The following is a 10,939-nucleotide window of genomic DNA, read 5'->3' on the forward strand; positions in this document are numbered from 1 at the left end:
AAAACAAACGCCCAAACCGCTCTGCGGACCAATAGGGGTCCCCATTGGAGGGCAAAAGTTGACAAAAGTGGTCCGGACACCACAATCCGGACATATAGAGGAGCTTTGAGGGTCTCCTTCGGAGATACCCTTACATAAATATATAATATTTAGCACTATTTGGACTAAATTTAACATAATATACTAGATTAGCCCTCAACTCTGTTTAAGACTCATTGAGCCCCCTCTCAAATCATGTTAAAGCTCCGCCACTTCCCTTAAGAGGGGGATAGTCCGCATTTAATAGCTATGGCACCTTTCTTTTATTTGTTTTGCTTCCAAAAACATCATCTCTTGTAAATATTGTTATATTTGTAGTTTTTCAAAGTGAAAAAGTACACGAAACAAGGACCATTGTCAGGAATCTCACAACAGTTCAACAAGGAGATTCACTTTTTTTTTTTTGCGGGGAAACAAGGAGATTCACTTGTGAGCAATGCTTATCATGCATAGACATTTTGAAAGTATATATCTTGTACGATACATCCTTTTGCAAGTAGACGACTTTCTAGAATGGGTGTAGTCAAAATCACACCCATACACCATCAATAAGTATTCGACGCTTAAAACCATTATAACTAGTTTTGGAATAAATATATTTTTAATAGCACCACAATTTTACAAAAAACGCACTCTTATGTTTCTTGTAAAAATTCACATTCATGTGAAAAAGTAACGGCCAAAGTTGTTGAAGACGACGATTATACCCCGAAGAGGAAGGAACTCTAGGAAGTTGGTTCCACAATGATGAGCAAACTGCATTAACTTGCAATCCATACATGTGGAGAATGATTAGATCAACGAACCAAACAATTTTAAAACGAAAGAAAAAAAGAACCAACTAAAAGCTTCTTGTTGTGTGGTCGCCTTCGTGCAGCCTCCCTTTCCCTCTCCTCTCCACCACCTTCGGCTGCCACTCTCGCCGCCTCCACCGCCCTCTTCCCAACCACACCACGTGCCGTCTCTTCTCCGGCATCCCGCTCCCTGTGACCGCCGCCATCCACCTTCCGGATCAGATTTTCTCCCCTCCGACCCGCTCCACTGCGCCTCCACTGCTATTTTCTCGGCCCGTGCAGCGGTTAAGCGATGGAATGGCCGCCGCCCCACAGGCTCCTTCTTCTGTTCCTGCTTGCCTTCTCTTGGCGGCTTGGAGGAGGTGCAGGTTTAGTTCTCTCTTGCTCGAGCTTTGGATTCCTCAGAGTTGTTGGAGGTATGCATTTGGGCTTACGGCGTTGCTTGCTGCAGGGATTGGGTGCTTTGGAGTTGGAGCTGAGGAGTTGAGCAGCAATGGAGCTTCTTTTAGTCGTAGGTGAGCTCTCAGATTCTGGAACTGGTTCCTTTTCTTATGCTTGCAGGAAATGGATCGGTGTGATTTTGCTATCCAGAGTTTGTCTTTTTTTTTTTAGATTGGAACTAGACAATAGGTGTTTTTAGTATTGGCCTATTACCATTAATGGGCAACAAATGCCACAAATTTAGCAGTTTGGTTGGAACCATCATCTCTTGAGCTCTGAACTAAACTGACATTAGCTATATGCATATAAGCACCGGTGATCTGGTTCCCTAGTGATTATTTTCTTCTTGTAAAACTGGAGGTCCGGTTTATTGAATTACTATTGTACTATCATTTTTTTAATAAAAAACGTTTTTGCTGCGCTTCTCTTGCATGTTTATCCACAGAGACAGTTTGCTAGGTGAAGTTCTGCAGTAGTAGCAACTTTCTACTCCCTCCGTCCCTTAATATAAGATCGTAAAGATATTATATTATAGGACGGAGGGAGTAGCATTTATGAATGCTGCCTGTGGTTATTTTAGAAAGCCTTGGATTATAGTCACGGAGAGTCAGACATTCACTAGGTTGTTCAGTGAGAGCTTTTTCTTTCTCACTGAATTTTAAACTTTAACTACTTAAGTACTTGAAAGAGAAATACGGTATTGCAGTATGTCTCTTATATTATACATAAACGATCGTGTGAATATGATAGTAAATAAATCAAGGGCAGGTGGTTTTTGTACTTCCATCATCAGAAATGGCAAATATTTATCTTGATAATAGTACATCCAAGTCCTAACTATTCCTTTTCTTGGACTTTCAGAAGATTGCTGCAGATTGGTGGTGAAAACCAAGGTGCCGGGTATCTTTTCTCACATACACAAGCTCCAACATCAGGACCAGTGTCTGCTCCATCACCCTCAGCATTCATATCATCACCACCAGAAGGTGCACCATCACCATTTTATTCACGACCGACACCACAGCGATCCCCTTTACGCCATGATCCATCAATATTCCCTCCACATCCGCTTAAGTTTAAGCCTGCAGCTGGGGGAGCTGGGCATGATCATTCGGTTCAAACTCCATCTCATAAGCATTCCTGGACAACCTATGGTTTAGTTGCAGCAGGGGTTGCTGCTTTCCTTATCATATCAGCAGCTGGTGCTCTGTACTGCCGAGCTAAAAAAGTGGGGACTGTGAAACCTTGGGTGACAGGGCTTAGCGGACAATTGCAAAAAGCTTTTGTAACAGGTATGCTTTGTTTGTACTTTAACATGTGTGTATCTAGGAGTTTGTTTTGATGTCACATCACAATTTAATCGTATATTTATAGGTGTACCTGCACTGAAAAGATCAGAGCTGGAATCAGCGAGCGAGGATTTCAGCAATATAATCGGTTCCACATCTAGCTGCATGATGTACAAGGGAACTTTATCGAGTGGAGTTGAAATTGCAGTTGCGTCGAGTTTGGTAACGTCTGCAAAGGATTGGTCCAAAGAATGTGAATCACAGTACAGGAAAAAGGTACTATTCAGAGTCCTGCCGCTTGTATAAATGTACACTGCTTAGCTTATGTTTGATTCCAATGGTTATGTTTTCAGATCACAACTTTGTCCAAAGTAAACCACAGGAATTTTATGAACTTGCTTGGCTACTGTGAGGAAGGGTATCCTTTTACCAGAGCCATGGTATTTGAATACGCTCCGAATGGGACGCTTTTTGAGTATCTGCATGGTGAGTGTATTCTTAGTTTCTTACCATGATTTTATTTTTTTCCCCTTTTCACAAATCTGTTCGCTTCACCCTGTAACTACAGAAATCCTTTTATGTGAACATTTGTTAACAACGGTGTAAATCATGATCCCGCAAAACCTTACATAAAAGTTTCTCCAACAAATGAACTATCCATACCTGTTCAGCAAGCAGATTCCAACTGATAAGGATCCCTATGTTTCCCTTATGAATTAGGAGTATCATATAAAATAAAATAAAATAAAAGGGAGAATAAAGAGATATCATTTCCTAAAAAGATGAGAAGAAAGAGAAAAAGGAGTGTGGTCTTTTTCAAAGTCAAAGCGCTTGGCAATCATCTTTAACCAGTGATGTGCTTCATATAATTTCACACATTATTGAACAACTCGATTTTAACAAAGCTTCCGTGATTTCTAAATAACTTTTTAGACCTCCTTCCCCTAGAACCATACTCGAGAGTTTCCTGCCTCATATGGCTCAGAATTTGCTACTTATTTTAGGGGCATAATTTGGTTTCTTAATTTCCCCTGTCTTAACTGAATTTGATCTCTCGAAAATCAAGCACCTCTTGTTAGTTCAGAAGATATGAGTATGTGCGCATCAACTACATAAGTTTTTTTTTGAAATGGAGGTCGAACCCCCAGTCAACTACATAAGTTGGAGAGACGTGATTCAGGACCATGGTTCAGCCGAACCTATGGTCTATGCCGTGATTCAGGACCATGGTTCAGCCGAACCTATGGTCTATGCCGTACGATATAACATCCTACTACATGTGGGTCTGTGACATGCATGCCAACTGCATTTTTTAATTAACCATGCATGGATCCTCATGAATAGACATGCATGTCAACTATATTTTTTAATCAACCATATATGGATCCTAATGGACGTCTAGAAATCAATGGTGTCGAGCGTAGGTTCGGCTGAACCATGGTTCTGTAAAACATTTTCGCATAAGTTGTATCTATTACAAAAGAGACAGCTAGTTTGTTCCTATTAGTACTGTACTTCTTAACTGTCAGTCAGTGAGTGTATAAACATTATATTTTGACAATGGATCATCCTCGTCAATCCATGTTGCAGTGAGAGAAGCCGAGAAGCTGGACTGGGTGACGCGGCTGAGGATATGCATGGGGATCGCCTACTGCCTGGAGCACATGCACCAGCTGAACCCACCCGTGGTGCCGAGGAGCTTGGACTCGACGACCATATACCTCACCGACGATTTCGCCGCGAAGGTCTCAGACCTCGAATTCCCAGACGACGGCGCCAAGGGATCATCACCTCGTTCAGCCACATCAGACCTGGAAACCGCGGTGCACAGATACGGCGTGGTGTTGCTGGAGATACTGACGGGGAGGGTGGCCTGCTCCGGCGAGGACGGGCCGCTGGAGCTGTGGGCGTCCCGCTACCTGGACGGCGAGATGCGGCTGGCGGAGCTGATCGACCCCAGCATCGGCTCCTTCTCCGAGGAGGCCGCGCGCGCGCTGTGCGAGGTGGCGAGGTCCTGCGTCGACCCGGACCCGAAGAGGAGGCCGGCGATGGCGGAGGTGGCGGCCCGGCTGAGGGAGATCACGGCGCTGGGGCCCGACAGGGCCACCCCCAAGGTGTCGCCGCTGTGGTGGGCTGAGCTTGAGATCATGTCTTCTTCTGACAGCTGAAGTTGTTACTGAAAAAAAGTTGTTTGGTTTGTACTACTGTATTTGGTTTGGTTGCTGCTGCTGATCTTGCTTGTGGAAGTGGTAGCCAGGTAGAGAGTGTTTGAAGTTTGCTTCAGGATTGCAAAAGGTCAGTTGTGGGTGCTCCGTGCCTGTAAAGAAGAGGGAGCTGCACTACAGTTCTCATAATTCCACGCAAAATTCATGAGGCCAATTTCCAGCATGAACCATGTTGTCCAGCCCCAAACAAAGGGAACATTTTTTTTTTATGAACACTCAATGCTAATCGTACCAATTTGTAGCATGGACTGAAGGCAACAGTTTAAACATTTGGGATCCACATTGTAGGACCTTCTCACAAGGAGAAGCAACCCTCAAAAAATTGGTGTATGCTGCTTGGTGTGGCGAGCCCACGGTATTCTTTAGTAAAAGGCGAAAGAAGTTCGCTATGTGCTCACCACACAGCTGCGTGAGCTCTACTGCTAGTCCAGAGAGCTCTTTTAAAGAGGCCCAGGTGGGACGACTCTCTAGCGCCTAGCGGTGTGGGACTAAATAGGGACCTCCTATTGGGCGCCTTCAGCGCCGCACAAGGGAAGTGGCGCCCGCAGCAGCGGCTTCACGGGCCGGCCCACGATCGCAGAAGCTACTAGTGAATATTAAGAGCGAGAAATATTTTAAGAATAGAAATGTATACGCGCTATTTATTGCGTATTACACTGTAGCATTTGTTTTTTCTAGTTATTTGAAAATATGTTCACATATTACAGTTGACGTTCATGAGCATGCAAAAAAGGTTCACATATTCAAAACATAGTTCACGAATTCAAAAAAAGTTCATCGATCTTCAAAAAAAAATCATCGAATTTGGAAAAAAGTTCATCAAATTTGGAAAAAGTTCATCTAAATTGAACAAAGTTCATCGATTTTGGAAAAAAGTTCATTGATTTTGAAAAAGGTTCATCAGTTTGAGAAAAAGTTCATGAGTTTTCAGTTCATGGATTTAGATAAGAAGTTCATCTATTTGAAGAAAAAAGTTCACCGAAATTGAAAAAAGCTTGTCGAATTTCAAAAAAGTTCGTTGGATTTCAAAAAAAAGTTTGTTTATTCGGGAAAAAGTTCATTGATTTTCAAAAAGAGTTCACGAATTTAAATAAAAAGTTCACGGATTTCAAAAAAACACGCAATAAAAAAACAAAAAAAAGATGAGTAAAAGAAAAAGGAATAAACCGAAGTATATATAGAATAGAACGAAATAAAAGAAGTAAAATGAACAATCCTTTCACCAGCGAGTGGATTGCGTGGTTTCTACAGCCGAGCGCTCCCAACGAATAGGTTGCGAGTTCGAACTCCCTTGGCAGCACTCTTTTTTGACGTTTACAAAACAGGAAGGAGAAATATAGAAACTGCTGCAGGCGCCCATTTGCAAATTGCACTGTAATGCAGCGCTAAATAGGAATGCCGACTAAATAAGCCAGAATAAGAAAAGCCAGAAAACTGTGTCTTTGGGAATGGAACAGATTGGTGGCCTGAGCTGGGTGGGGAGCACGCAGACGAAGCAATAATACTAGACCCTCCAAACGAAGTGGCCGGCGACAACCAAGCAAGCAAATCGTATTGGCTGGGTCGTGGAAAAGCACAACTCTTTATGCACAGATCGTGCCTCCGAATAACACGCCACCAACAGGCAAGGCAAATACTATATAAATAAAACCCAAAAAAAATGGGAGGAAAAAGAAGGAGAAAGCATGAGCATGCATTGCCGGCTGCTCTGATTGAAGGGCAGCCTGTTCTGTTCTGTTCTGTTGTGTTGTGTCGCAGCCCTCTTCCTCTCTTTTCATTCAGCTCTCATCAGACCAACCCAGTTCCCTGGAGCCCCCTTGTCTTGCTGATGTATACAGTACTGTACATACGAAAAATGATGCCATTTACACGCTTTGCTATTCTTACATTTTTGTTACACCAAGCTCTCTCATCAACCTCCTGTACGTTACACGCAGAGCTCCACCCACCTTTGCCTTCGTATGCTTTGTTTACACCCATCGGTCCGTCCGTGCTCTCTTCTGCTCGCCTCGCTCTGCATTCTTCTCTCCTTGCTGCGGAAGGGAAGGGCCCAAAATCGTTTCATCATTCAGCTAGCTGATCATCGACGATGGTGGTCGCAGGCTAGCTCTCCGATTGCTCAGCCTTGGCGGAAGCCTTGTTGTAGAGCTCCAGGGTGTCTCCGTGCTCCGGGTCCATGCACAGGGCCGCCTCGCAGTCGCGCAGGGTGCTCGCGCTGTCGCCCATGGACTCCTGGAAGGCCGCGCGGAGGTGGAGCAGCTGGAGGTCCGGCTTGAAAGCCAGCGCTTGCGTCAGCTCCCCGATCGCCTCTTCCTCCTTGTTCTCGTCCATCAGAACTGCGGGATCACAACAAACATGTTATCAAGCCATTGAAAAATTCTTCAGACTTCAGCTCCGAATTTCTCTATCGGAAAAAGTAGCTATGATTTATTTTTTGACAATCCATTATCGTCTCCAGACAACATTAATGGAACCTTAAGATAGCTATGAATTCCGCGTGTTGTTCTAAACCTAACAGAATGCAATGCTTCAAAATATTGTTTAGCATTTGGTGTTGAAAGTTGACACTGCTGTAAAGTTTGTGCACATTAGAATAGCGCAAAGCCATCAAGAAGATTCATAGTGCCAGCCATCATATGCTCATTTCAGTTCAGTTCAGTGGACTCACCAGCTGCTCTGTATCTGTAAGGGTAGGTCCTGGTTGGATCCAACAATGTCGCCATATTGAGATCACTTTTCGCAGCGTCCCGCTCGGCATATTCCGACCGTTTCTCATACGCCGAAGCGCTGTTTTTGGCAATCTTTAGGAGCGATGTCATCTCATCAAATGCAGCCTTCTTCCTGTTCTTCAAGAAATGGACCCGAGCCAGACCCTGGTGTGCCCGTGTATGCTTGATGCTCAGTGCTATACTGTAGCACTCAGTTGCCTCATCCAGCAAATCGCAGTCCACATATATGCTCCCCATATTGTTATATGCCTGGAGGGTGTCAGTGAGCTATTAGCACAAATGATGAACACTTGTCGTGGAAAATGAGAAGCGGCGATGGATGATTCTTACTTGCCCCTTCCGTAGGTTGTCAGATGCGCAACTGTTAGCATGCTCTAGAAGCTGAACAACAGAAAGCGCAGGTTCGACATCAAGGCTAGAGTCTCCTAGAGCATAAGCCTTTAGGAAAAATGCTTCGAATGATCTTTGGAGACTGAGTGATTGCTCGGCCTTCTCAAGTGCTTCCTCGCGATGCCCGGTGTCATATAAGATCCATCCTTCGTATACAAGTCTCTCATGGTCATGAATAGAACTGTTCCGTGCTAATCGCAAGCTACGCATAGCAGCCTTCTGACAATTTAGCCTACAATGCATGCGGAAGACAGGAAATATGTTAAGCTTATGAACTTTAGAAACTACTCCAAGATAGGCAGATAGCATACTAGACAGTATTAGAAACTGTTGTCGTTTTGGTGAATTTGTTTCTAAGTCTGACTAAAATTCCTGCTCTTATGTGTAAAGTAAAGCACTCGGCTATGAAGATCTAGACAGCATAAACTTGATACACGTAATTATGGAATGAAAGGACTTGATGGGATGTTCTTGCTCAAATTAAGACAATGTAAACTTGTGGAGAGAATTAGCAATTCACAAGTTGGATGCACTGCTCACCTTAACAGGAGTAGCGACTGCCGGAACCGCAAGCTGCTGTTCCCGGGTTCCCTGGCGAGCATCTGCTGGACAACTGCGAGAGAGCCGATGTCGTCAACCCCTGACCACCGGTCGTAGAGCTGCATCCAACAATCCGCCATGTCCCGCTGCTGCAGTTGCCCTCGGAGGAGCTCGATCAGCTGCTCCCCGTGCATTTTACCATGGAACATCATGTAGGTCGGATCCAGCGTCAAGATCGCCCTGACATCCCTCACGGCAGCCTCGAAGTCCCCGGCCACAAGGTAGAACCACGCCCGGAGCTCGAGGCAGTCGGTCGCCATCCTGAAGCTGAGCACCTTGTCGATCTCTTCCAGCGCACGCTCCATCTTGTCCTCCTCCAGCAAGGCGGCGGCACGGTACTTGTACGGGTAAGTCAGCGTCGGGTCGAGCTGCGTCGCCGTCCGGAGATCAGCCATCTTCTCCTTCCCCACGCAGTACACGGCGCGTTCTTGGTACATCCACCCGGCAGGATCGTAGTCCGTGACCACCCTGTTCATCAGCTTGTAGGCCATGTACTTGTGGCCGCACTTGAACTTGGCGCGCGCTACTCCGGCCAGCGAGTACACATGGCCTTCCGCGACGGCCTCCTCGAACCACTCCTGCGCGTCTTTGAACTCGCCGCGCTCCAGCATGACGCACCCGAGCTGGTGCAGTGCCAACTGTTTGTGCCATGGCAACTCGGCGCATTCCCATAGCCGCTCCAGGAGCATCACCGTGGTGTTGGACCTCATGTCCTCCTCCATGGCGACGTACGAGAGGAAGTAGTAGAGCGCGAAGGACGCGTTCCCGGCGGCGTCGAGGCGCTCCCTGCCCTCCGGGCTGCAGAGCAGACGCGCCACCTCGGGGTTGGACAGCGACTTGGGGAGCTCCCGCAGGAAGGCCTGGAGGCAGGTGGCGACGAGGAGATGGGCGGCCTCCTCGAGGCCGAGGTCGATGAGGGAGAGGGCTTCGTCCACGCCGCGCACCATGGAGGCGAGCTTGTTGTCGCAGGCGACCTTGAGGCCATCGCAGCAGAACTTGTTGGCGAAGGCGAGGAGCTCGAGGATGGTGTCCGGAGGGAAGTCGTCGAGGCGGCCGTGCCGGCTGTAGGCGGCGACGGCGCGCATGCCACGCGCCGAGATGCCGTCGCGGCTGAAGTCAATGTGGTCGCGGCGCGCCTCGGCGAACCCGCCGTAGAGGAGCGTGTTGAGCGGCTTCGCTAGCGCGGCGATGCAGGAACGCTCGCACGCCACCTCCTCCTGGCCGATGACGAACCACAAGTCATTGGTCTCATCATCATCATCTTCTTCCTCGCTCTCATCAAAGGCGATCGATGCGTTGCGCCTCAAAATTGTGTGGCGCCTCAAGCGCGGAGGGCGGGGGGGAGGAGGTGGAGTGCGGCGGCAGGGGCAGACGGGATCCACGCCGGAGGACTCCATGGCGAAGACCGCGGAGCGGGGGCACTCGAGGAGCGGGGTCGTCGGGCCGCAGGGATCGAGAGGCGGCGGCATCGGGTCGAATTCGTCCTCCCGGCGCTCGTCCCGAAGCCAGGCGGCGAGCACGACGCGGCGGTGCGAGTCGGTGGCGTGGACGCGCGCGGCACGGAGCGCTCGGCGCAGCAGCCGGGGGTCCCCCAGCCCGTGGAACAGCGCGTGCTGCTCCAGGTACACATCGCAGAGGTCGTCGCCTTTCCTCTCGGCCGACGACATCCGCCGGAACGACGCGGCGAGCGCCGAGACGTGGTCAACGGGGCGAAGGCACGCGTCAAGCGCCGGCTCGAGCGCGGCGGCCGCCGGGAGGCCGCAGGGTAGGGTCGAGTCGGAAGAGAAGGCCCCCGAAGTGGCGGGCGCGTGCGGGTAGCAGAGCGACGCGGACATCAGAGAGGGGCTGCGCGGCGGCGGCAGCGGTAGCAGCTTGGCCCCGCCCCCTCCATCCCCGGAGCCGCCGGACGTGGAGGCGGCCGAGTTGAAGGGGTAGATTTGCGCGGCCTTGCACCCCTCGATCAGCTTGAGGCTCCGTATGGTGGTCAAGAAGTTGTTGGTCATAATGCCGCGCCGCGCCTCGCTCCTGTGGCTGCCGGGTTATTAGACGGCGGCGATCATGTCAGAATGGGGGTGGGGGGATTTTCGGCGGAACGGCCGGAGCGCGCCTCGCCTCCGCCCTTCCGCGCGGCCGCGCCTTCCCGCCGTGCGCTTGCGGGTCGCGCTGTGCCTACGGTTGGTTGGTTAATGCCGCTGGTTTGGGAGGGCGGCGGGGGAGGGAGGATCGATCGGGTCGGGTCGGGTGCGGAGGAGGGGAGGGCCGGGGATGAAGCGGAGGGGCGCGCAAGTCGGGTGCCTTTCCCGCTGTCACCACCGTCCGCTGCGCTGCACGAACAAAACAAAATTGGACCTTCCCGTTTAATTTTTCTCCGACCCATGCTTTGTTTGAAATGTTCTACTGTACTATTCTTCTTCACAAACAGTGGATGTTTT

General features: G+C 48.8%; 2 protein-coding genes and 1 non-coding gene across 5 annotated transcripts; 1 reads left to right on the top strand and 2 right to left on the bottom strand.

Annotated features, from left to right (window-relative positions):
* The first annotated feature begins 912 nt into the window (after nt 1–912).
* On the top strand, nt 913–4,951 carry LOC119296417 (protein MALE DISCOVERER 2-like). 3 transcript variants are annotated; one of them, XM_037574811.1, is made up of 6 exons: nt 913–1,201; nt 1,285–1,348; nt 2,136–2,566; nt 2,649–2,839; nt 2,917–3,049; nt 4,154–4,951. In XM_037574811.1, exons 1-6 carry the CDS (start codon nt 1,126–1,128, stop codon nt 4,729–4,731), a joined length of 1,473 nt encoding a protein of 490 aa, XP_037430708.1. In that variant the 5' UTR covers nt 913–1,125; the 3' UTR covers nt 4,732–4,951. The 3 variants fall into 3 exon arrangements, with proteins under 3 accessions (XP_037430708.1, XP_037430709.1, XP_037430710.1); XM_037574812.1 differs by having other exon boundaries at nt 2,139–2,566; XM_037574813.1 differs by having other exon boundaries at nt 913–1,195.
* A 126-nt stretch (nt 4,952–5,077) lies between these two features.
* On the bottom strand, nt 5,078–5,195 carry LOC119296630. Its single transcript, XR_005145351.1, has one exon. It is a non-coding gene; the product is annotated as a U5 spliceosomal RNA (small nuclear RNA).
* Nucleotides 5,196–6,635: 1,440 nt separating this feature from the next.
* Nucleotides 6,636–10,705, bottom strand: LOC119296418 (ethylene-overproduction protein 1-like). Its single transcript, XM_037574814.1, has 4 exons — nt 8,448–10,705; nt 7,848–8,139; nt 7,457–7,766; nt 6,636–7,124 (listed from the first exon to the last, which is right to left on the bottom strand). Exons 1-4 carry the CDS (start codon nt 10,508–10,510, stop codon nt 6,892–6,894), a joined length of 2,898 nt encoding a protein of 965 aa, XP_037430711.1. The 5' UTR covers nt 10,511–10,705; the 3' UTR covers nt 6,636–6,891.
* Nucleotides 10,706–10,939: the final 234 nt, after the last annotated feature.

The sequence above is a fragment of the Triticum dicoccoides genome, chromosome 4B (genome assembly GCF_002162155.2).
Source record: "Triticum dicoccoides isolate Atlit2015 ecotype Zavitan chromosome 4B, WEW_v2.0, whole genome shotgun sequence".
Taxonomy (NCBI): Eukaryota; Viridiplantae; Streptophyta; class Magnoliopsida; order Poales; family Poaceae; genus Triticum; species Triticum dicoccoides.

Bases quoted from the DNA above. Each gene is read 5' to 3' on its own strand.
- LOC119296417 (XM_037574811.1), top strand. From the start codon at position 1,126: ATGGAATGGCCGCCGCCCCACAGGCTCCTTCTTCTGTTCCTGCTTGCC. The intron at 1,349-2,135 runs GTGAGCTCTCAG...TTGGACTTTCAG, and splicing joins GGAGCTTCTTTTAGTCGTAG to AAGATTGCTGCAGATTGGTG. The intron at 2,567-2,648 runs GTATGCTTTGTT...GTATATTTATAG, and splicing joins GCAAAAAGCTTTTGTAACAG to GTGTACCTGCACTGAAAAGA.
- LOC119296418 (XM_037574814.1), bottom strand. From the start codon at position 10,510: ATGACCAACAACTTCTTGACCACCATACGGAGCCTCAAGCTGATCGAG. The intron at 8,140-8,447 runs GTGAGCAGTGCA...CATGCATTGTAG, and splicing joins CAGTCGCTACTCCTGTTAAG to GCTAAATTGTCAGAAGGCTG. The intron at 7,767-7,847 runs GTAAGAATCATC...GACACCCTCCAG, and splicing joins ACAACCTACGGAAGGGGCAA to GCATATAACAATATGGGGAG.